The following is a 24,468-nucleotide window of genomic DNA, read 5'->3' as shown; positions in this document are numbered from 1 at the left end:
TCCTACCGCAAATCTGTAATCATTTTAGGAATTTCTGAGGCGCCTGTTTTGTATTTGGTAGAGTAATGTTATGTTTTTCTTAAGTTAATATATCTCAAAGTTAAACTTTGTTAAATCAATTAAAATTCGAAATTTCGTTCGGTTCTCAAGTTGTTGGCCCCGGAAAAAATAAAACGCATACGTAAAACATGTAGATTTGGATAAATACCGTTCAAGCACATGGATTTAATGTTTGTTTTTTATATATAATATACATGATCATCATGAATCTGTTTTAAAATTGTATGCTATTATAGCGTCAACGCACGTTTATTTCGTATTATAACGTCTGCAGAGTCCCTCGGAACTGTTGGAGGGCGAGCCGTTCTTCGGGACTCTGCAGACGTTATAACACGGAAAAACGTGCGTTAACCCTATATTAAATAGTTTAAGATCAAACATAAACTGACCTAATTTTAGTGGTGTAAGGCCAACAGGGAGATCTTCATCACTGGAACAATCATCATCCATTTTCGTTTCAAAGGATAAACTGAAACTAGATAAACAAAATAATGTTAAATTTATATCGGTAACGTAGTAAAATTGTTTTTTGACAGAATCTGTTTTGTGTGAGTATTTTCTAGGGCTGTCATTGAATAACTTAATCAATATTGCATTCGGATATTCAACATTTGATTCAATATCAATTTACAATTAAGAATAGGGATACTTTATAAACTAAAACTGTGTCCAAAGGACACTAATGCTCCCACTGACAACATATATATGGTATATAGTAAAAAAAAATCAACAAAGAGCCATAATTCTGGTAAATTTGGTGGCAGCAAAATTTCCTTCCTTTACTACCATCTACACATTAAGGTTGTTCATCCCTGTAAGTTTAAGCAAAATATGCCATCCTTTTTAAGAGGAGCATGGAATTAAATTCTTTGAACATTTTTTAAAGGTGACCACCAAAGAAACATTTTTGTTAAGTTTGGATGAAATTGGCTTTGTGGTTTATGAGGAGATGTCAATTTAAGTAAAAGTTTACGGACGGACGACGGACAGACGGACAGACGGACGAAAAACGATCACAAAAGCTCACCCTGTCACTTTATGACAGGTTAGCTAAAAATAAAATGATAAAAACAAATAAATTAAACAAGAGGGCCATGATGGCCCTATATCGCTCACCTTAATGAATAGATCTTATAAAGTATTTTTCTTTTTAAAAACAAGCAACAGGTTTATAAAATTCTTCAATGTCATTTAAAGGTTAATGTCAAATGTATTTTTGGCCGACAGCAACAGGAATGCTAACAAGTGTATAGAAATACCTCTTTTTTTCTTTTCTTTAAAGTACAGGTTGTAAAAAATACACTCCCTGTAGCGTGTTTACATCATGAAAATGTTAACAATGACATCATAATTAACGAGACAAGTACAAATTTGGATAATACTTCAATAAAAATGGGTCAAAGACAAAAATGGCCGGGTTGCATTTGTATACCAAATAACATGACTCATGAGGCTGTGATGTTACAAAAAGTGTCTACCATTGACCATTTATATCGAACATTTAACTAAGTCGGTAAACAGGAAGTGGATAAGCGATAGACCTGAACTTTGCAGTCACAATAATAAATATCAAGAGGCTGTGATATGTAGTTGCTAAGAAAATTGTTACGGAAATTTCCTTCCATTTACAATTAATGCCGAAAATTTCACTATGTAAGAAAACTGAAAGTGGATGAGCCACATACCTAAAATCATATCAATGCTGTATACAAAACATCAAGAGGCTGTAATAAGTAGTTGCTGAGAAAATTGTTACGAAAAATTCGTACCATTGACCATTATTATGAATTTAACTAATGAGAAAATTGTTACGAAAAATTCGTACCATTGACCATTATTATGAATTTAAGTTAACTATGTCAGTAAACATGAAGTGGATGAGCGACAGACCTTAAATCGAATCCCATGGTATGGGACAATGTGTTAATGCTGCATACTAAATATTATGAGGCTCTGATAAGTAGCTGCTGATAAAACTGTTACGAAAATGGCCCAAACAATTCGCCTTCCTGCCCGGAATCAAGTCTCAATACATGATGGTAAACAGTATTTTTTTTCATATATGTAAATTTATTTCGAAAACCAGTATTATAGTTGTAACAGATATCCCATTAGTGTTTAAATATTCAAATATTTTTGATAGTGTTTACTCAGGGGTATAATGTTGGCCAAAGCATCTGTGGTTTATCATATTAGAACACCCTTTCTAAAAAAAACAACAACAAACAGCAGGGATCTCAGAAAGGTCAGAATGTCACGTGGCAGACTGTTTGACCAAAATTATCATGAGTCAATTCGGTCTTTTCTTCTCTTATTTCTCTATATGAACCATTTTCATGTTTCAAAAATGAATTCACGAATTTGAAAACCTAGCTAAACGCCGTTCTCCGGTACTTTCTGTACATAGCTCTGGGGATAGATAGATAGATAGATAGATATTTATTCAGGTTAAAACACACATACATGTATACATAAAACAAACACTTTAGCATTTTATATAAAACTGATGACACAATTGTAATAAAATATTTCGGAAGTTTGTCAGACATAAATATCACAGACGGCTCATTAAATAATAAAATATTATAACTAAAAACAAAATCTAAAACTCTTTCTTTCCTATGACTAGATATCAATTTACTAGTTTAATAAAATGTAAGGACGTAAGTGGAAACATGTATAGAGTAGTGTGCAATAACCTCGGATTGCCCATGAAAGCCCGAAGGCTTATTTCCAATGGGGTCCTTGGATATATACTTACTATAATATACAATATAAAACACAAAAACATTGAAAAATACAAAACTTTGGAAACTGGAAGATGTCATTTACGTAAAATATCAAACTTTAGTATTTCCATTAACTTTGCTAAAAAGAAAACAATAAAAATGAGATCAATATCTAGTCATACTAGTGGATTTAATTATGATTTACTAACCTAACTGTTCTAGTAAATGGGCCTTCACAGAGCTTTTGAAATTTCCCATCTTATTAATTTTTTGATGTATGTTGGCAAGGAATTCCAATCATTAATTGCTTTTTGAAAGAAAGTTACATTATCTTTCCCATAACTTCTTGGGACCCTAAAATTGTACTGATTCGACCGAGTTGAATAAGAATGAATGTCTCGAACAGGTATAAAATTTTCTATCATATATGAAGGGCACTGGTTATTAACAATTTTAAAAACATGATTAAGACGTAATTGCTTATTTCTGATTTCTACATTTAGTAAAGACGTATTAGCAAGAATAACATTATTGACACTATCTCTAGGTCCCATACCGTGTATAAATCTAACAATTTTAATTTGACAAATTTGAAGCTTATTTTTAAAACACTTGTTCAGGCTCGGGTACCAAGAAGAACATGCATAATCAAGGTGACATTGTATTAGTGCTGAGCATAAATATTTTCTAGTCCAAAAATCTAAAACATTTGCTTGCCTATACAAAAACTTAAGACGTGAATTCACCTTTGTAAGAATACAATTAACAATAGATTCACCTGACAAAGAGTCATCAATATTTAAACCTAGATATTTAACAGATTTTGTGGATTCAATAGTATGTCCATTACAAACAATTTTGAACTCTTTAACTTGTTTTAGTTTACGTTTGGAACCAAAAATAAGACATTCAGTCTTTCCTAGATGAAGTGACAATTTGTTATCTACAAGCCAAGATGAACACGACTCTAGTGTTTGTCCAAGTTTTTGAGAAATAATACTTGGATTTTTGTGAGCAAAAAGAATTGCACTGTCATCGGCATACAGAATAAGTTTACATTCTTGATCTATACTAATTCTCATGTCATTTACATAGCACAAAAATAAAAGAGGACCCAGGATGCTGCCCTGGGGAACCCCACATGTAACAGGCATGTAATCTGATAAAATATTATCAACACTAACAGTTTGTTTTCTACCTTTAAGATACGACATAAACCAGTCAGTATTAGAGATACCCATCAATTTCAATTTTCCACATAAAATATCATGGTCAACAAAAATGGGGAATTCAGCCTAATGGAGTGGAATAGCGAACTCATTAGATATTAAGCTCATGTTTTTGGCATTTTTTTAATTAAAGTGAAATAAAACAGTTATTTATTTGTAAGAAAATAATCAAATGTCATTTTATAAATAAATTCATACACAAAAATAAAGTAAATACACAAGTTTACGCGGAAATATCTTTATTTGTCATGGAAGATGCCACAACGACTGTTTTAGTTTTATTGATTTTCATAATAAACAATTTATTTTTCTGAAAAAATGCAATAGATATATAAAGAACATTGATATTTTTCGAATACATCAACTTTTTCAACTCAAACGGTAAAATAATGATAGAAAAATAGATATATCATGTATTTAAAATTTAATAGTGTTATGTACTTCATTTGGTATATTTCCCCATAGCTAAATACGTAACGTACCGGAAAACGGCGTTTAGATAGGTTTTCGAAAAGGTCAATTCAAAAATGACTGTTTGAGAACATTTTCAAATTAAAATTGATTATATTGTGAGGTTAAGTGATTTTAAAATTACGTAATTTTCTTGCTTAGTTAACAATATGATAAAGATAATTAAGTATTACTATCACCATGGATATTTACCATAATTATTGTTCCATTTTCACTTCCATTTATTGAGGTCAATAACACATGTGTACATGTATAATTTTATAAATCATAACAAGGGACGTCGGGAGGTGATATTTAAAAACATACTGAATGTCATGCCTTAATACTTCACAAATAGTTAACAAAATACCTGTTTCAACGAAGCACACCGATAATTGTATTCATCTTCACTTCTTTGTTATGAAATACGAGTTTATGTTACAAAATTTCTCAATTTTCTTGATTGGCGGACTACTTCCGGTTTAGTATAATTTATAATCTCAACTCGAGGTCAGATTGATACAGATGTTTTCTGAGGCAAAGTTTTTTATGGACTGATTGGTATGCATTATTTAATGATTTGAATCGTATGTTTGTTCTCAGAATGAAATATTATGACATAATTCGTTCATCAGTAAGAGCGGTGTAGACGATGTTGAAATATCTGATTTTCCCCGCAAACCGGAAAAATACAAAAAGTAATATCCGTGCTGTAAATTAAACTTTTATCTTAATCAACTAATTTTTGTGGGGAAAAAACAACATTTTTTTGTTCACTTTCGTTTCTGTGTGCAATATCTTACAAGTTAAAATGTGCAAGTCATTATTAAGAACAGAAATATTTTACATGGTATTTCGGAAATGACACAGTCTTCCTTTCTGATGGTGTTACGAAATTAATGGAAGAATCCATTTTTGAATGGGGAAGTCAACTTCACTGTAGCTCTAAAATTTGTTTTATTCTGATTGACTCTGTTTTGAATTAACATTCACATTCAACAAACTTTTCATCCTTCTAATGCTTTAACAGAAAAATCTTCATAACAATGTCTGTTGAGACAAAAATACAAGAAACACTATCTCAATTTATCCCTACAAAGAAAGTCTACATAATCTTGCAATAAAAAAACCCTTTAACTCCCAAAACAGAGACCAATTTTCAACTTTAATATACTTTGTAGGAACAATCAAGCTAATGCCTTGTGAGAAATATCTAAGCTCTAGCCCTTTCCATTTTGAAGTATAAGAACTTTTAAGTTTTTTCTTTTAGTTGCCATAGCAACCAACGTTTAGCATGGAATGGCATTCTTTGAACAATCTTGATAGAGCTTCATACAAAGAGTATTCCTGCCTAGTGTCATTAATATTGGCCAAGTGGTATTGAAGAAGATGTCGTTTGAATAAAATGTGAACGGACGCCGAACGCATTGGGTTGGCCATCCTAAAAGCTCACCTGCACTTTGTGCAAGGTGAGCTAAAAATCGTTAAATTCAATTTTAATCTTAAATAAGTTTAAATCAGTTCAATTCATGTTTAAATGCAAAGTGCCCTTTTAGCTCTAGTCAAATTCACCTTTATAAATGTTCCAATAGAACAGTCGGAATAAACACTATATTACTTATTCTAAATTGCTGAGATAAAAGAGAATGGATAGAAATATGCTGATTACATTGAGCGTAGAATTTATTTTTCCGGCGCCAGAAGGTTAATTTGTCATAACTGACGTCATATGACACGTAGACATTACTTCGTTACGCTGTGCATGTATATAGACCACGTTCACGATGACCATCTCGACCACGACATGTTCATGCATAATATATTGAGATATGTACTAGCTAAAGAGATATTGACTTAGAATGTTAACATATTGTACCTTTCCATTCCAGAGAATCCTCTTTTCAATTGCATTGGATTTTGTATTCCTGAAATGAGATGTTCATATATTGTTTTTTTCAAAATAGAGGCGACTCAATGCCTTCCTTAATTATGATACATGTACAAGGCTGACATAAATGAGCTGTAACAAAAGGACAACCTTTCGAGCTACTATGACAATAAAATATTTGTATGACATATTGTCATGTTATTTTGGTCATCAATTATAAGTATGTTACTATATATAAGAGAATCAATTTAAGGATTTAGCTAAAATTATGCTCAAATTATCAAAGTAGACAAGGATAACAAAAAACGTAAAATTATTTACTCTGTGGATTTTAACTCCATTACCAATATGCATTTATGTCAGTTTGGATAAATAACAATAACAAATAAATCACCATTACAAAGCCGGCCAATATTTCTCTAATAAACGGTTATTTCTAAGTGTAGAATTGTAGTACTAGTAATTCATAACGATGCATGCGTTCCTTGATGAATTTTGATGTGAATCTTTTCCTTAAAGACAAACAAAAGTATTCCAAGATATGTTAAAATCTTGCACATAAGTTATTATTTTGATAACCTACAAAGAGCCGTAGCTAAAGATGCAGATTCAGAGTTTGGTTATATTTGATTAATAACTCAGACCAACAGCGAGATGAAAAAATCTCACAATCTGTATCTTACAATGTCATCTGTGCACTATTATGTTCTTTTTGATAACGGAAATAATTTGAAAGACAACAAGATTTATGACACCAAGGACAATGGCGCAAACGTTATGGGATGAAGAGCTCAAGTTCTGGATTAATACACCATTTCATGATGACTCATATGAACGTATTATATAAAACGTTAATAACTAAACACATAAAGAGTTAAAGTTACGGTTTAAAAAAATTAAAAGGTAATACTTTAGTTACTATGAAATGAAACGAAACAGCTGCTTTACACTGCACTTCTCCTCAATAAAATGTTTCTACATATGTAGATAAGATTTATAACTAAACTAGCTGTAGTGTTGAGGGAATGTTAGACTAAAAGACTGCCAGATGCAAAGATAAACAGCCCAAAGAACAACGCCAAAGTTATACTCGGCTGTAATCCTCGGGGAATAATAGTTTTATTAGTGTAGCTAATTATATAAAATTCTATGGGATTCGAATTTTATTCATATTGATGACTATTCATGTAAGACAAACCTTCAACATGTGCTCTGCCTAGAAGTGAAGTATTTCCTGTAGAAATCCTGTCATGACTTAACTGTAAGATTAGCCCTTAAAGTTGTGCCATGCATATCATAAGTACATTTGCTCATCACAAAAGTCAAGTTCAGTTATTGACCAACTTCAATATTCAGAAGGATACCTTAGTAAATCCTCTTATTTTTTTGAAATTTTTGTCAAGGTCTTGGTAGCTATGGGTAATTTTAGAACAAGTTTCTTACATATTTGCTAGTATTATGCTTCAGGCAAAATTGCTGTTTCATGGGCTTTCGTGATAAGTCCTGTTTCAACTTTTGATACTTTGATTGTGACTCTAATGTATTATTTGTATAAGTTTTCATGTTTTACAAATCATTCAGGTGAGAATAAGCAGACTGCTGGTTATTTTATAACCTTGACTTTGGGAGTAGTCACCTGGTTGTTCCCTCTGTAGGTGATGATGGTGATCATAGGCGCCAATACTTTTTTTAAATTAGACCTTCTAACACTTGACTTTAAGTGTGACCTTGACCTTGGGGGTAGCAACCCAACTCTTGCACCCTGCATATCGTCTCATAATTGTGATTACCTGTGCCAAGTTATTTTTGGTTTAAAATTTATAAATCGGACACAAAATGTATTTTTTTCTAACATTTGACCTGTAAGTATGACCTTGACCTTGTGGAAGCAACCAAATTCTTGCGCTCTGCACATTGTCTCATAATGATGAGCACTTGTGCTAAGTTACTTTCAAAACATATTGAGCGGACACGAAAGTGTTACGGATAGAGAGACGGACGGAGGCCATTCCTATAATCCCCTCCCGCTTTGCGAAGGGGATTAAAAGTATTAAATTACTAGAAACATGGCACTTGTATAAATATAATGGCATGCATCGCATACAATGAATGACAAACCTTCCGTTTGTGCCCTTCCTAAAATTGAAGTATTTCCTGTAGAAATCGGAATCGTGCCATGTCTTGACAGCGGGATTGGCCCTTGTGACGGGTCCGCTAACAATGATGATGTGTAATTCAGAGTCTGTGTGGTATTTGATATGGTGCCTACATAATGATCTGTAGTGACTTTCTGTCCAGACACATGTCCATATTCTAGTCAGGAAAAGAAAAATATATGCCATCTTAAAGCTTACTGTCAAAATACAAACAATTCAACTCCATTGTATATCCCAGAGTAGATTGTTTAACCTTTTATCTCATATAAACGTGTTTTGACGGCTTTTCACACCCCATCCGTTTTGAGGTCTAAACTAATAAATAAATGCCCTATTTATGTCCCAAACACTATTTTTCGTTTGTGAAATGTTGTAAACAAGTGTTCAGTTTTTCAGCACCGCCCCCTATTAAAAGGTGCAAGAAGGGGGCAGAGGGGCAGAGGGGAATGTATCCCCTTCTGTTTGGGGGTTTGAAAGTGAGCAATAATATCCTCATCACCAAAAAAAAATTGTAACATGTAACAGTCTAAAAATGTCCCCATGTCGATTTTAAGGTAACATGTAACCAACGCTATAAGGCTTTTTACTTATCACTATCCATTTAAAAGTTGCAGCACTTTAAAATCAGTTTTGATGGAAAAAAAATAGCTGTTACAAAGGCTATGGTACGTCCAGTCAATTTTTGTGCCAAGTTTCATCAGTATTGAAGCATTTTTCATAGTTTCACAGTAGTTTGAACTTGTAACAGGAGGCTTTTCAATGAAATTGGGCATTTTCACAATATACTCTGCGGTAAAAGGTTAAAGAAAATCGAATATCTATAAAATGTCAAACTATACAAAAAACCTGACTTTTTTTGAAATACATGTATAATGGCATGCATTGCAAAACAATTATTAACTCCACTAAAATCGACATTAAGTCAACTATTTTGATCTATTTTTTCCGATCTTAACATTTAAAGACATAACCGTTAATTTAGTCACATAAACATTTATTATGATAGTGAAATTCATGTTTTAAAATGACTTTAAGAAATATAACGATGGTATGATATATAACACTACTCAATATATTCAACTTACGTTCAGTTACTTCTAATTTAACGACAGCTTTTTGTAAAGTTACATCCACCACGTGGTCAAGAATGGCATGCCGTCCAATTTCGTTGATACATTTTTCTAGTTTATCCTTTTCACACGTTATTATCACGTTCATCTGTCCTGCTATAACGGCATTATACAGATGGTCAAACATATTGTACCATTTGTAAACATCATTCACCTCATAACGATATTTCCCAGCAAACTCGTCAATTATCACCAAGCAGATGTTCGGGAAGTCAATGTAATTGACATCATTAGGTTCCTTGAGAAGTAAACATTCTTTTACGTCATAAGAAGACGTCAATGCAACAGCTATAGACGTTTTACCACATTCCTTATGCCCTGTTAATACTATGGCCTTATTAACTTGGAACCTTCTCTTTGCTTTTGTAAGTATCTGTGCATCTACTTGACCACTGGGTATCTTATAAGCATTCAGGAAACATTCCGTTAAAGCTTAAAAATAAAGAAAGTCAAATTATTTGTAAAAAAATACAAAAAAAAAACATGATTTTAATTAATTACAAATATACATGAAAAAGAAACAATATTACCTCCCAAATTATTTCTGGTTACTGGCAGCGAAGACGATTGCGCGTATTGTCCTTGACGTCTACATCCTGTAACGAAGAAGATTTTCAAATTCATTTTAAACTATTTAATAAAACATACAGTGGTATAAATGTAAAAAGTTAACGAATAAACAAATAAGGTTTTATTCAATAAAACAAGAGCTACCACACAGTAGTTGCGATATTTTTTACTTTTTTAAAGCTGATGGTTTAACGGTTTAAACAAATCTTTAAAAATAAAATTAATTATTTCCCTCATTAATCTAAATAAGTCTGTCTTGTCAGACTTTTTGTTTTGTCCAAGTATGAATCCTTTCCATAAGTAAATGACAAATGTAAGAAATATAAGCAAATATTCAATCACCTGACCTTGACAATAAAGATCATTTAAAGATCAAGGTCATATCTAAATGTCCTTTTGTCAAAAAGTGTTGTCATGTCCACATATAAATAAGATTTGTATACTAAAAAATAAAAAAGTTATGATAATGTTAGGATAATATGTCATATACTACAGCTTTCTTTCTTTCCTCTTTTTTATAAACATCCCGTCGACTCGAAGATGAAATATTTTTTTGTTCTAAAATTGGCTTTAAGTACTTGATATAATCCTTAAAAAGTTCATAGTTTGACTGTCTGGTTTAAGCCTGAAAACGGAGTTATGTTGGGACTCCGTGTGGGAGCTTTTAGGGTGAAAAACTTCTATATCGTTTTCAGGACTTAACTAGGCAGTAAAACTTGAAGATATATCCTAAATAAATGGTGTGTTTAAGTTAAGATACAATCAATTAACAATAACAAAGTTATTGTCATTTATAGCAAAGCTCAAGCAACATTTAGAATTTGAAGGTCAAAGTCATTTGTTTAAAAAATGCAATTTAGTCTAAACAAAAGGTTTTTCCCAGGTTTTTTGCCCTGTATAAAGGGAATACACCAAAAAATTTAAAAAAAATTGACAAGTTTAAGTTTTCGAACGGCAAAGCCGCCATTACCCGTTTCAATGCGAAAAAGGGCGAGATTAACCCCAATAAGGCATCAAATATACAATACATTACCATCAGTAAATAATAGTAGAACCCCGTTCAAAACCCATGGGAAAAAAAAAAAAACTTTTTTAAAAAACAAAGGGGGAAAAAGAAAAATTTTTTTTGGGTTTAAAAAATTTTTAAATTCCAAAAACATTAACTAAAATAAATAAATATTTAACCCCGGAAATGGGAAATTTGTTCTTTTTAAAATTAAAATAGCTAAACGCAGAGTAAACGATAAATGATATACCTATTGTAAGGTCAGCCGGTTGTGCTGAACTTGTCTCAATAAACACCTTCACCACTTCGTCTAAGATTTCATGGTCATGATGCATTTTACACTCTTCGAATATATTCAGGTCAGTTATTATGATTATGTCCAAGGCTTTATCGCCATTATCTCTCTTTGTTGAATGCATCATGCTTTTAAATATATCTTCCATGGCTTTAGTTTTGCTTTCATCGTAAGAAAATCCCCCAAATGGATCTCTACATAAAACCAAATCTACATCTTGTGGATCAATGTGCCGCCAATCAGATGACGTATGCATTTCTACGCTTCGTTGGTAGTTATAGTCTATCCCCTTTATTGCTGCAAGAGCGGTCTCAAAGTAACGGCTATTGTTGCATCCAGTAACAACCACGTGATGAAAATTTCTTAGTTTAGCTCGAATGTCTGTCACTTCACTTGGTGGGTTGAAATCGCCTGATAGTTCTTTCATCGTTGACTCAAACCCCGCTTACAAATAGAAAACGATTGTATGTACATAATGCCCTCATGAAAACCAAAATCTTGTATTTACTTTTATTTGATCATAGAGATACTGTAATTTGTATGTCTGATGTGATAGGTTAGATCATATTAGATTAAAATGGAATAAAAATGTCTCAGAAATGAATGTAGACAATACTTTTCGAATGTTGTTTTCTTAATTACCAACATACCTTGAAGCCGTGCCAGAATATCATCAGCAACTTTGATTCTTTTATTTTTGTCCCCTGAAGTAATTTTAATATTCAACATCAAATAAACAATACAAATATCGAAGCAACAATTAATTATAAAGTTTCTGAACGATGTCGAAGATAATTAACCAATCATTTCAAATATATATCATTTTGAGAATTAAGTGTAAAATTTCTAAATCGATAGATTCAGATCTTTTCGAAATATTTTGACAATTTCAATGAGCTTATCATGTTGATTCCGATAAATAAGAATTAATACTATGACACGATCTAATAAGAATAAAAAATACACGCAATATAAACCTTAAGTTCATGTATAATTACTGAAACTTACCTGAAGGTCCTGGCTTTTGGACCGTCACTTGTCTGAGAATGGATGTATTTGCCTGCACTTCGTCCATAATGTTTAACATCTGCCTAATTGTTTCTTCATGCCATAACCGTTGACAATCACTGAGATTTGGTAGATGATTACATTTTACCTGATTTATTTTCTCTAGTAAGGATGCATGGTCATTTGTATCAAGCGCATTCGTTGCTATAAGCCTCACAGAAGAGTCCAATCGCCCCCAATAATCATCGAAGTCATCATCTGAAATATTGCCAGTATTTGGGTTATGCTGCAACTCATTTCGAATCCCTCGAATTTCAGTTTTCAACGTGAATATTTCGACTGGCTGCAGACGTGTGGCAAAAAGTTCTGTTATCAATGTTACCAGTATTGATACGTCCCACTGGTTTTCATCAGCGGTGCCGTTACCAGGATACAATAAGTCATATTGATCTCTCCTGAGCTTTTTGTTATTGAATAATTGCATCACATCCCGATTTCTGTGAGATAGGTATGCATCAACTGATGTATAAGTGCTACCAGCATCAGTTCTTGCAAGTTTGATGAAATATTTCCTTAATACGTCGGCGCAAATATCTACCAAAAAGCAAACCAGTCTATAGTATTTGTCTGCCATCTGTAAAATGCACAATCCATTATTAATATATACAAACAGCATTACTTGTTTCTTTATTTTTTATTGAAAAAGCAGTACATTGTTGTGTATTGATCATTTTTAGTTCAGTAGAAGCAAACGTTGTACAAAATTTGATAAATATTGATTAAAAGATGTGCAAAAGTAAATTAATATAATGAAAGAATATTTTCACGCAAAAGAATAAGTGTGAATCAATGCTTTTAGTTCAAAAAAGTTTAATTATTGCTACACATTTTTTTGTGTGCTTATTTAAGTATTTTATAAACAGCACATAGTGTGTATAGTGTCTCAAATATATAAAATACAAATGAGAGTACATTGAAGTTTCTTATTTCATTGTTTCATACGATGACAATACATTGATGAAACAACAAATGAACAAAAATTATGTCAAGCACGTGACCAGAACACTGAATTTACTTTTCTTTGTTAAAAATGACATTAAAAGATACTAAAGCATAATATGATAAATATTCTGACATTTCTATTATATTAGCATAATTATTTATCAACTGCATAATTGTCTTTTAATGACCTATAATTAAAAATATGTTTGAATCGTTGAACCTAATGGAACTTAAGTTTTAATTAAAACCTTACTTTTCAAAGAATAATGTAATCAGTGATAGAGCAAAATTTATAAATTGTATCAATTTTTTAATCTATTTCAGATTAATTTCTCGATCCGCATTCGGATACAAGTGCACTTTGAATAATTCTATATAAATTTGTATTTTATTACACTATAAAATTAACCTCTTTCAATATCTGTCCGGTTTAGAACTTAGGTATTTTATACGTTTAATGGTGATATAAAAAGCCAGTTATAATAAACTGAGATTAACAGGGTTAAGGCGTATTATAAGAATAGCTTTTACCTTCTCATTAAAATTATATCCTAACTGTCGCTTGTTATGTTGTATGGATGCAACCTTTCGCTAATATCTTCTAGTAACGGATCAGAAACCGGTAAACCGTTTTGATTATAAATAGAAACAGCTGTGGGAATTTTACAGCTAAATATATCACACGATACACTATTTAAAGAAACATTTCTAAAATAGCCAATGAATTACGTGTTAGATAAAATAGAATAGACATTGATTAGTTTATAAGGTGGAAAACAATAGCATACATATTTAATTATGGTAAAATAATATTTTCATCTGATATTTATCACTGGTAGACAAATTTAAGCCTGAGACAGAAATTCTTTTAATTCCACTTGTAGCTAGAATTAGCGTAATGATTTAATCAGCCTACAACTGTGTGAAAAAAGCAATACTGCAAGTTTGGAAAAACGAGATTCTGAGCCAGAATGAACATATCTTAGAATCTGGCTTTGGCATGACAATATATTTAGACTTCAAAAACATGATACTCATACATAAGCTAACATAAGCATTTTATGAACACTGACATGTGACGTGTATCATAATTGGATGAATTTGGCAGAGTAACAAACATACATTTTAAAGAAATATAAGAAACAGTTTCTATTAGTTCTTTCAAATCCAACAAACATACATTTTACAGAAATAGAAGAAACAGTTTCTATTAGATCTATCAAATCCCATGAGAAATAGAATAAAGTAGGTTTTACCCTTTTCAAGCCAACTAATTATACCGTGCGACGAGATATTGTGCTATTTTGTGTCTGGCCTAAGCGAGATTCGGACCCAGAATTAACGAATCTCAGAATCTTGCTTTGGCACGTCGATATATTTTGACTAACCTTTTTCTAACAATGATTTCCTTTTATCATTATTGCTTCACTGGAAAGTATTACACTAGTCTAATGATTAAGTCTGTCTAATGAACAATGATCCTTTAACTATTTAAGGTGTTCAGACTAGAGTATAATCCGTAAACCCATTTTCAACATATTTTTACATTTATAGACGTAGAAAATTAAGCCAAAATAATAAATTGTTCACAAAAATTCGTGTTTTTCAAGCGATAGTTTTCTTTTAAAATTCACTTCTTCACTGAAGAGCAGGGTTGTCCAATTTTTTAATCGCATATGTCACCCGATTCATGATTTAAACTATAAACCCATTTTGACTATAAATAGAAACAGTTTTTGGATTTTCCACGCTAAATATATCATGCCATACAATACACTATTATAGCCGGGGCGGTTAAAGGGGAGTGCTGCTCACCTCACAACCCCTGAAAGTTTCAAAGTATCTTATTTTCAATGTTTTATTATTATTCTTATAATAATTTAATAAATGTATATGTTTCCTGTTCGCTCTGCTGAAAAAGTCAATATACGTTTAATGTTGAAGGCTGATAGATATAATTTATGCGTTTAGTAAATCTAACTAGCTCTTATTACATTGGATATTTAGTAATAAAATGCTGAGATGAAATAACAAGATTGAACATATTTTAGGTCAAATCAATGCGATAAGCACCTTTGATTATGAAGTAGAATTTTAAGATAACTAGGATGGTAACAAGGAAAACAGTTCATCTTAAATGCTTTAGACAAAAATATACACTGACATAAACAATTCTGGTGAAAAAGAAAAGAACTACGCCATGGGTTCTTCAGCAATGTTTCTGTCCGGAGATGATGTCATATATAGATAAAAGGTCGTGAAATACGACAAATGCATGCAAATAAAATCAGCTACACCTGAGTCAAATTCTCTACCACCAACCCCTTTACATGAGATTCCTACGATATTTAATCCCCATCCCGACCCCTATGGCATTGGGAGGCTTTTCAATTGTTCTGGTAAAATACCACAGTATTCCTAACAGACAGACACTAACTATAAGTGGACACAGAATCAGACCCTCTAAGCATGCCACCATATCCAGTTCTGCGGACTCACAGAAGCCAACCGGAAATTCCGAATTTGTGCTGAAATAACCGTTTTAAATTAATCGATAAAGAATGGCCCACAATTCTTCATTAGCAATTACATGTATGGTCAGTCTATGATATGTACTCGAAAGTGATTATAATGTTGAAAAGAAAATATGCTTCAAAGCCTATGTTATATCTGAGTACACACCTACCTACATTAACCATAGATACTTCCTCTGAAGCTGCATCAGGACTTAGTGATCTAGATCAGTGTGTTTGTTTGCTCGTAAACCGATGATACCGAGTTATGATATAATGTCAAGAGAGGTGGTCGTTTTCTATACACAGATTTGTGTCACGAATGTGAAATCTTCGTACAAACATATTTTAACTTTTTTGTTAATAGTCTTTGTTGTTAAATATTTCATTTTATTTGGTATTTATAAAGTGTACACAGTTCCAAACGATAATATGTTATAATCATAATATATCTTTATTTCAATGGTAAAATTATAAAATTATATAAATATCTGGAAACAGAGTGATCCCTTGGAAGCATTAACTACAACAAAATTACATAAAACATGATTGCAGACACGTTTTGATTGGGTCTGTACATGAGGGATAATAAATAAGTGCAGCATCCCTCACGCCCACTAGCCCCGGCTTGAGCGGTATTCAAGTCTCAACACTAAGTGCTGGCATCATTGATCCCGAGGGACAAGGAAAATATAACAACACTGCAGTGAAGTAAAGGGAAATTTTCTATAGCTGCCACACTGCACTTGACACTTGCTGTTGAAAAAGTACAAAAATCTGGAAACAAAGTGATCCCTCGAATCAAGTTTGCAAACAATATTTTTCTATCAGAAAGAATCATACTTTTCCTTTAAATGGAGTGCACCATTACTGATTTTCTGTTTCATCATAATGATTATTATTATATGTTCCATCATATGATGGCACTCTGATTTCTCTCTACGTAACTTATGCCACTCCCTAGAATATTATTAGAACCAGCATATGACAATTTGTACAACATATTTTTCCAATATTTTGAAATACAATTTTTCCAAGTCACGCGCACATTACTGCTATATACGTATTCATTCATAGACGTGGCTTTTCACGCCCGATAGAGCACAACGAGTTGTATTATATATACTGCTTGCTGTAACCACATAGGATATAAATCAAAGATTGTAATTCAACTTTACACTGAAAATAATATATATTATATATTTTGTTTTATTGAGACTTTGATACTAAATAATCATTAAAAGATGATGTCTTCCCTACACGAGATAAAACCTCACCTTTACCCTGGGTTAGATCTAGGATACAGTGATAGCGAGTGTGCCAAGACGAATTTTGACGAACAGTAAGTGCTTTAGATTTTACAACTTAATGTCTATTGTTTCTAGTTTAAGATAAATTCTACAGCTAAAATCAATATTAAAATGAGACCTATTTTTTTTACTTATTTAACATAAAAATCGTGATTGTGAAAGGTGAACAAGGTGATGAGGGTTATGTCTTTGCTGTCATAATTTAAAGCGACCAGTATTCATATGCACATGGCGTTAAGCTTTCCAACAACAAGTGTATCTTAAATGAATTGCATTTCTCTTTAAAACCTGTCAAAAACATGGCTTTAGAAGTATACTTTAATATTTTCTAAATATTTTCGACGAGTGATATTTAAGATATTATTACTGAATGTTTATATCGGTGAAGATGTGCATATGTATTCAATCCGCTTCATCCACTTGTGATGTATTATGATGTGGTTTGCTTAACTTTTACCTATGCTTTTTTTCAAGGTAAAATTTCTTTTCAAATTATTAACAGGATATTTTTAAATTAAAATAACCGTCACCATCATGTACAAATTCCTATAATTTTACATCCACCACACTTCATTACTGTAAATATTTTCTTATTATAGGTGTTCAGGAATGGAAATTAATACAGATCACGTGGTACTTCATAGTTACCAACGTGTTAAACTTATTCCAAATGTGGACGTATTTTCTATGAAGCTTGAAACATACATGAGGATCAGCAAAATTCCATATAAGGTAAGTCAAAAACTGAATAGAAGATATTGAATGAGTGTAGGTTCAATACTGAATTTGATGAACGAGTTGAATAAAATTCTATTTTATGCGAGCGTCTGCCGAACTTAATATTATTTTATCAAACGAGTTCAATAAATTTAGTAATGAATTTACATGAACATGAATATTAATATTCGTTTCAGCACACACTTAGAGTAAGAATTGTTGACAATAAAAAGGTCAATTTTTCATTGATCTTCTCATGAAGTGATACAAAGATTAGTACGTCTATAACGCAAAACTGGCACGGGTATATGATTATTTTTCATTTGCTAGGTAACTAATATTTCAGATCTGTTTATACAAAATAAGTCGTATTATATTGAATCATGATTTGCTTTACCAGCTATTGGACCGGTGATTTCCCAAGTATATGTTAGTGTTCATCCGTGCTGTTCTACAGAAATTAGAAACAACGACGGGAGCGATAGCGACAGGATAATGTTTCTAATTTCTGTAGAACAGCACGGATGAATACTAACATATAAGGGGTCAAGCTTTATTTGGCCTCATTATCATTCACTTTATTTCGTCACTAAGCGGTTCTATGAAGTACTATGAAAAAAAGAAATCAACTATGGACGGGATTCGATATAGTATCGCCTTTTGTTCTTCTACGAACTTTAACGCACAGAAATACAGCGTGTTCATTCGATGACAAATAAAGTTGGACACTAATAAAACATGAGTGTAGATTGGCTTTGAAAGGAGGATTATCAAGTTTCCTCAAAAAGCAACATTCAATATATAAACGTATTGACCTGTTCATGCTTTATTGGACAAATGTGTTGAGTACTTAAAACATCAAATATAAAGTCTCTTTTTTCGTACGTAATTGCACTGGTTTGATTTTAAAGTGACAAAAAAAGAAAAGAAACTTACAAGATACGTATATGTCCATATTTTTCTTATATCGACGTACAAGTTATTGATTGCGGCAGTATTTTATAACTTAAGAAGAGTTAATTGAATAATAGATATAATTAGAAAATTTATATTCATTCTTAGCTGGATTCTAAAGATTGGTGTAAAGGACCAAAGAATACTGTTCCGTGGATAGATATTGATGGTATAAAGATAGGGGACTCGGGCGTTATTATACGACGCTTAAATGAGATGTTTAAAGTTGATTTGAATGAACATTTGTCTGATGAGGAAAAAGCTACAGCGTGGGCCATACAGAAATGGTTAGAAGAATACACATATTGGTATGTGTAATTCTATTACTAATTACTGTACATCATACCCCGCAAATAAAAAATGACGAGCATTTTATTAAAAAATATATATACAAACTTGATGTTGTCAGTGGTCCCTAAATGCTTAGGCCATTACCCAATTCAATGTAACCAACATAATGAATATTAGTTTTTTTTAGCCATGGTTCGAAATTTAACTAAGCCTTTTACTTCAGTTAAAAGATAATAGATTCCGTGCAAAGAAAAACTTTGCTTGTTTCCTTAAATTCACATTTTAAATTGGAATAATAGCAGTTCATTATTTCGTAAGAAATGTATTTTGAGACAAAAACCCTTATACTATTTCAATTTGAACAATAAGATTGCTTTTTAAGGTTAAAAATCTGGAAACAAAGTGATCCCTCGGAAGCATTAATCACAACAAAATTACAAGAGAATTGCAGACTCGGTTTGATTGAGTCTGTACATGAGGGATAATGTAAAGTGCAACATCCCTCACGCCCCCTAGCACCGGCTTGAGCGGTACTCAACTCTCAACACTTAATAGTGCTGGTATCAATGATCCCGAAGGACCAGAAAAATATAACAACACTAAAGTGAAGTACGGGGCAACTTTTTAAACTACCATTCCCGATGGTACATGTATTGGGACGATCTGATTGTCAACATGGTTGAATGTCCAGCAGCTTTAAATAAATTCGAAGTCCTGCAAGATGGTGGCAGAAGAAACTAACAAAAGCTGTAGGTATTGGTAAACATACTGATGAGAAAGTAAATGAAATGATAATTAAAGATCTAGAACAGTTTGCTAAACTCCTTGGTATGTTTGGCTATCATATAAATGGTTTAATCAATACATATGTATAAATTTGTAGCCCCCCCCCCCTTAGTTTTTTGTTTGATTTTCGATAAACATATATGTAACATATATGTGTCAAACTTACTTGATAAGTACATTATATGCAACAATTTCAATTCTACAATCAGTACAACTGTTTCTGTTTGTATGTTTATTGTAGCTGTGCTATGCTTAGAGTTTTATTTCGAGTGTCTTTGTCTGTAAGATTTTAAATTTTCATGAATGCAATGCTCATTGCATAGTGTGTTATTTTTGATTTACAAAATATGTACTAACATAATTATAATTACTCATACTAGTATATTGTTTTATGCCACGATGTCTTATGTTAAGTTGTTATATTTATAATGTTCCATGTCACTTATGGGTTTGTTATCTTTTGTGAATAAAGTTAAAGTTATTATATATTATTTATAATAATAACAAAAAGTATATTTATCTCGTTTTATAGGCGACAAAAAGTTTATTATGGGTGACAAAATAAGCGAAGTTGATTGCGCTGCTTTTGGAATAATGTCACAAATAAGATGGTGTACACCAAAGTCATGCCCTGGACATCAATTATTGACAGGTAATACCATTTCCAGTGATATTGTCTGGTATTTGAATATCAATTTTAAGATTTCCATCTGAACTGTCTGTTAGCGATAACATTTTCATTTAAATTTAAGTATATTTGTATTTCAAATGTTATAAAGAGAAATATAAGTTGTAATTGTATTAAATAATCATTTAGTATAATAATACTATCATATTGATGTTTAAATTACAGTCGAGGATACGCAATTTACCTACAAAAATATATGGCAAAATATGATTTAGAAAGCGTAATTGTTTATATGATTTAGTCGATGACCGTTTACAACATTGCTAGTTCTAATAAGTAATGTTTCTTTCATACAAAAACAATAAAAGTGATGTAACGTGGAAACATTTAGTCGCTGTACATGCTTGTATATAAAACACAATTTTACATCGTTATAAGCCGTGATTAATATATATGTCAACATTTAAATTGTTTTGTTTTTTTGCTGGATTTTTTTCCAATTTTGAAGAATAACATCTACATTTTGAAAGTGCACTTGCCATTCAATACTAATTTGATAAATTTCAAGAATACTACTACAATTCGAAATTGAACTTGAAGTTTCAATTTAAAACAAAATTGTATACAGATCACGCAAACATTTCTGAAAACAAACATATCCCGAAAAAAATAACAGGTTGGGTTCTTAGAATATTGCCACAAATTGTGTAAAACACAATCCCCCAACCAGTAATAAATTTAGTTTTAATTACATTAACAGGTGGAAAACAACAGAACGTAATGGACTATCTTGACAGAATCAAGGATGTGTATTGGCCAGACTGGGAGAAAATATGTGCAGACTGAAAGTGTTAAATTCTTGTTTGTCCGTGCAGGCATATCTACTCATATATATTAAATCATTGATACGAGATATGTATAAGGGTTATTTGATAAAATTTCATAAAGATTCTAGTGTAATGAATATTTTGATTTACATTATATAATGTTATTGCACTGCTCTCTTGACTTTATAAACAATAATCAAACATATTCTTTACTTAAACGAGCGAGATGAATATATACTTTTTTTCAAATTTAATATACATTGTAAAGCTGTTAATAAACGTGTTGTATTGTCTAAAATAAAATATTTTACATTTGTATTATTAGTCATTGTTGTTCTTATTGTTGTATTTAAATGGCTAAACAATTATATCTATCTAGAAGTGTTGTAACCGAGGTTTCTGCTTATAGAAAAAAACTGGAATAACAGTGAATCCTAGGTAGCATTAATCAGGAAGGCAAATCTATCAATAACAGTTTGGTAATGTTGACCAAAGCACTGAATCGGGGCATCCATAAATGTTGCCGATATTCTTGTCTTTAAGCTGTCGAAGCATATAATATTCTTTATAAAAAACGAACTTTTATATTTCAGTTTTGTAGATTTTGTACTTTTGTACAAAACATGGCTCGAGTCAGACTTTAACAAAATTTTAATATGAGGCTGCTAAATATACGTGTTTACAATTCATAATCTTCATCTAGGCAAGTATTTAATGTTAAAGAAAGCATGAATGATTTGCTTATTATAACTTTTAAAAATTAAACTCTTCCTTGAAATCATGATAAACATATACAGCATATACAGCTATACGCCACTCAAACACAAACATTCAAATCTTAATACTTTGTTATTATAATCAATCCCATTGGTATCCATCCGAAGGATTAAAATTGACTTTCCGATGATTTACTTAATAATCCAAAAGAAACGGTTATTTGCAATGAAAACAAAATGTCTCCATCATTCCTAGTTTTTATTTGTTTGGGTCGTCAGACCAAACAAATAATGGTAACGAAATTTCAGAGTCTAATGCTGTTAATTGCAAATGCCGAAAGTAGTCCACTTTTTTGAAGCGGTTACTTCCCTTTTTATGTACACTAACGCCGACGAAAAAATTCAGGGGAGATCACTGCGTAAAGATGGTCAAAGACATGCGCATTAATTTTCAAGCAAAATAATTCCGCAATGGTCGAAGATTTCTTCTATTGTTTTATTGTATTTTCTGATCGAAAATAAGTAAATACAAAGCGGACATTCAATCTCTGACACAGAAGTTTCACGACAAATCTATCAACAAGTAGTTCTCAAAACAGCTTAAAACTAGATTGTATATACACACACTAAGAGAGTAGTATTAGATAACTCTGAAAATGAAATCTCTTAATTGATATTTTCAGGGAAATAAAAGATCATTTACTTCAATATTCACTTGGAAAGGCTGGTACATGTAGCTAGAAAAAAGTACAGTATAAGATTAAAGAAAGACTAGAAGATTAATGTATATTTCACAAACCAAACTGTTTTCCAAAACATTTTCATGCCCCTTTATGCATTTTTACCAGTGTCACCACGGGCCAGATTAACAGACCCATTCCCAGTGGCAAATAATGCCAAATATGCTTTTTTACCAAGTTTAGAAAAAAATCATAAGTCAAAATTCCCGTTATCAAAGCTGACAATTTTTCTTCATTCCATTTCAATCCAATATGGTACCAGACAGATGATGTTCAAAAACACATTTCATTGTCAATTTTTTATGTATTTTTTATGCTTTGAATGATATACAATTTGTTGGATTAACAACTTTGTACATGGTACTGAATATTTTTCCCAATCAAGATGCAAAATTTCCTAACCTGTGCTAGGAAATTTTTCCCAAAATGTCTAGGAAAAGGCTTGAAACTGAAATTGTTTAGTTTGCATTTCTAATCTACATACTGAAATAGTCCAAGACTTGTTCATATATAGTACCGCCTAAAATAAAAGAGTGTCAGTGCATGCTCACAGTTTATTATAGTGTTAGTTAAGAACATACTTTAAATATTTCTGTCAATTGGCATTAAGATACTGCCTATGACAGTCTTTTTCCTTTGCTGAAAATGATCACTTACATATGGTGTTTTAAGGTAGTACAAATCAATCCTACAGGGCATTACAAGGAACTGCAAAGTTTACAATACAATTTTGTTGCCTTGAACAAGACCTCAATATGTATGCAAAATTTACAATACAATTCATCCTTATGAACATATTTACATTTTGGTTATTCAAGATTGAAACAAAAGAAATATTCAATAGCAAAGCACAGCTGTGAAGTGATTGTTTCTCCACCAAATGATTTAAATATGTATAAATTTGATTGACCAGTTTTGTGTCGCCTCTACTGAGTAGTGGCGACATATAGGGATCACTTCTCCGTCGTCTGTCTGTCTGTCTGTCGGTCTGTCCCTCCGTCACAAAACTTGTCCGGACTACTCCTCATAAACTTCTGGTGCAATTTCATCCAAATTTTACAGAAATAATCAGTACCAAGTCTAGTTGTGCATATTGTCAGCATTTTCCAGTTCAATGATTTTTGTCAGAGTTATGGCCCTTTAATATTTTTTTATTTTAAAGTTTGTCCAGACTACTTCTCTTATACCACTAATGCAATTTCAATGAAACTTTACAGGATTGATCTGTACCTCAAGTCCTTGCGCATATTGCACAGGTTTTCCGGTTGAATGATTTTTGGTTGAGTTATGGCCCTTTGATAAAAATTTGTTTTTTTCTGTGTGTTGCCAGATATGCAAAAGCTTGTCCGGACTACTCCTCATAAACTACTGGTGCAATTTTATCCAAACTTTACATGAATTATCAGTACCAAGTCTAGTTGTGCACTGTCCGTCTGTTTGTTACTCTGTCACAAAATTGTCTC

The 24,468-nt window shown here is 31.9% G+C and overlaps 2 protein-coding genes across 2 annotated transcripts; one reads left to right on the top strand and one right to left on the bottom strand.

The window, feature by feature from the left end:
* Positions 1-449: 449 nt before the first annotated feature.
* Positions 450-15,255, bottom strand: LOC132753720 (uncharacterized; the record flags this gene model as incomplete). Its single annotated transcript, XM_060744221.1, has 9 exons — positions 14,055-15,255; positions 12,522-13,155; positions 12,164-12,217; positions 11,469-11,957; positions 10,173-10,238; positions 9,598-10,074; positions 8,475-8,669; positions 6,345-6,393; positions 450-535 (listed from the first exon to the last, which is right to left on the bottom strand). Coding segments are annotated over exons 2-9 (2,050 nt in total), but the record flags the coding sequence as incomplete, so codon positions are not given.
* A 1,915-nt stretch (positions 15,256-17,170) lies between these two features.
* LOC132753722 (failed axon connections homolog) lies at positions 17,171-21,867 on the top strand. The gene is made up of 6 exons (XM_060744222.1): positions 17,171-17,378; positions 17,946-18,078; positions 19,126-19,325; positions 19,691-20,057; positions 20,627-20,746; positions 21,483-21,867. The coding sequence occupies exons 1-4, from the start codon at positions 17,281-17,283 to the stop codon at positions 19,791-19,793; spliced, it is 534 nt and encodes a 177-aa protein (XP_060600205.1). The 5' UTR covers positions 17,171-17,280; the 3' UTR covers positions 19,794-20,057; positions 20,627-20,746; positions 21,483-21,867.
* Positions 21,868-24,468: the final 2,601 nt, after the last annotated feature.

The sequence above is a fragment of the Ruditapes philippinarum genome, unplaced genomic scaffold (assembly GCF_026571515.1).
Source record: "Ruditapes philippinarum isolate M1 unplaced genomic scaffold, ASM2657151v2 ctg7536_1_1_1_1, whole genome shotgun sequence".
NCBI lineage: Eukaryota > Metazoa > Mollusca > Bivalvia > Venerida > Veneridae > Ruditapes > Ruditapes philippinarum.
Note: the sequence above shows the minus strand (reverse complement) of the source record. Positions and strands in the feature narration are given on the sequence as shown.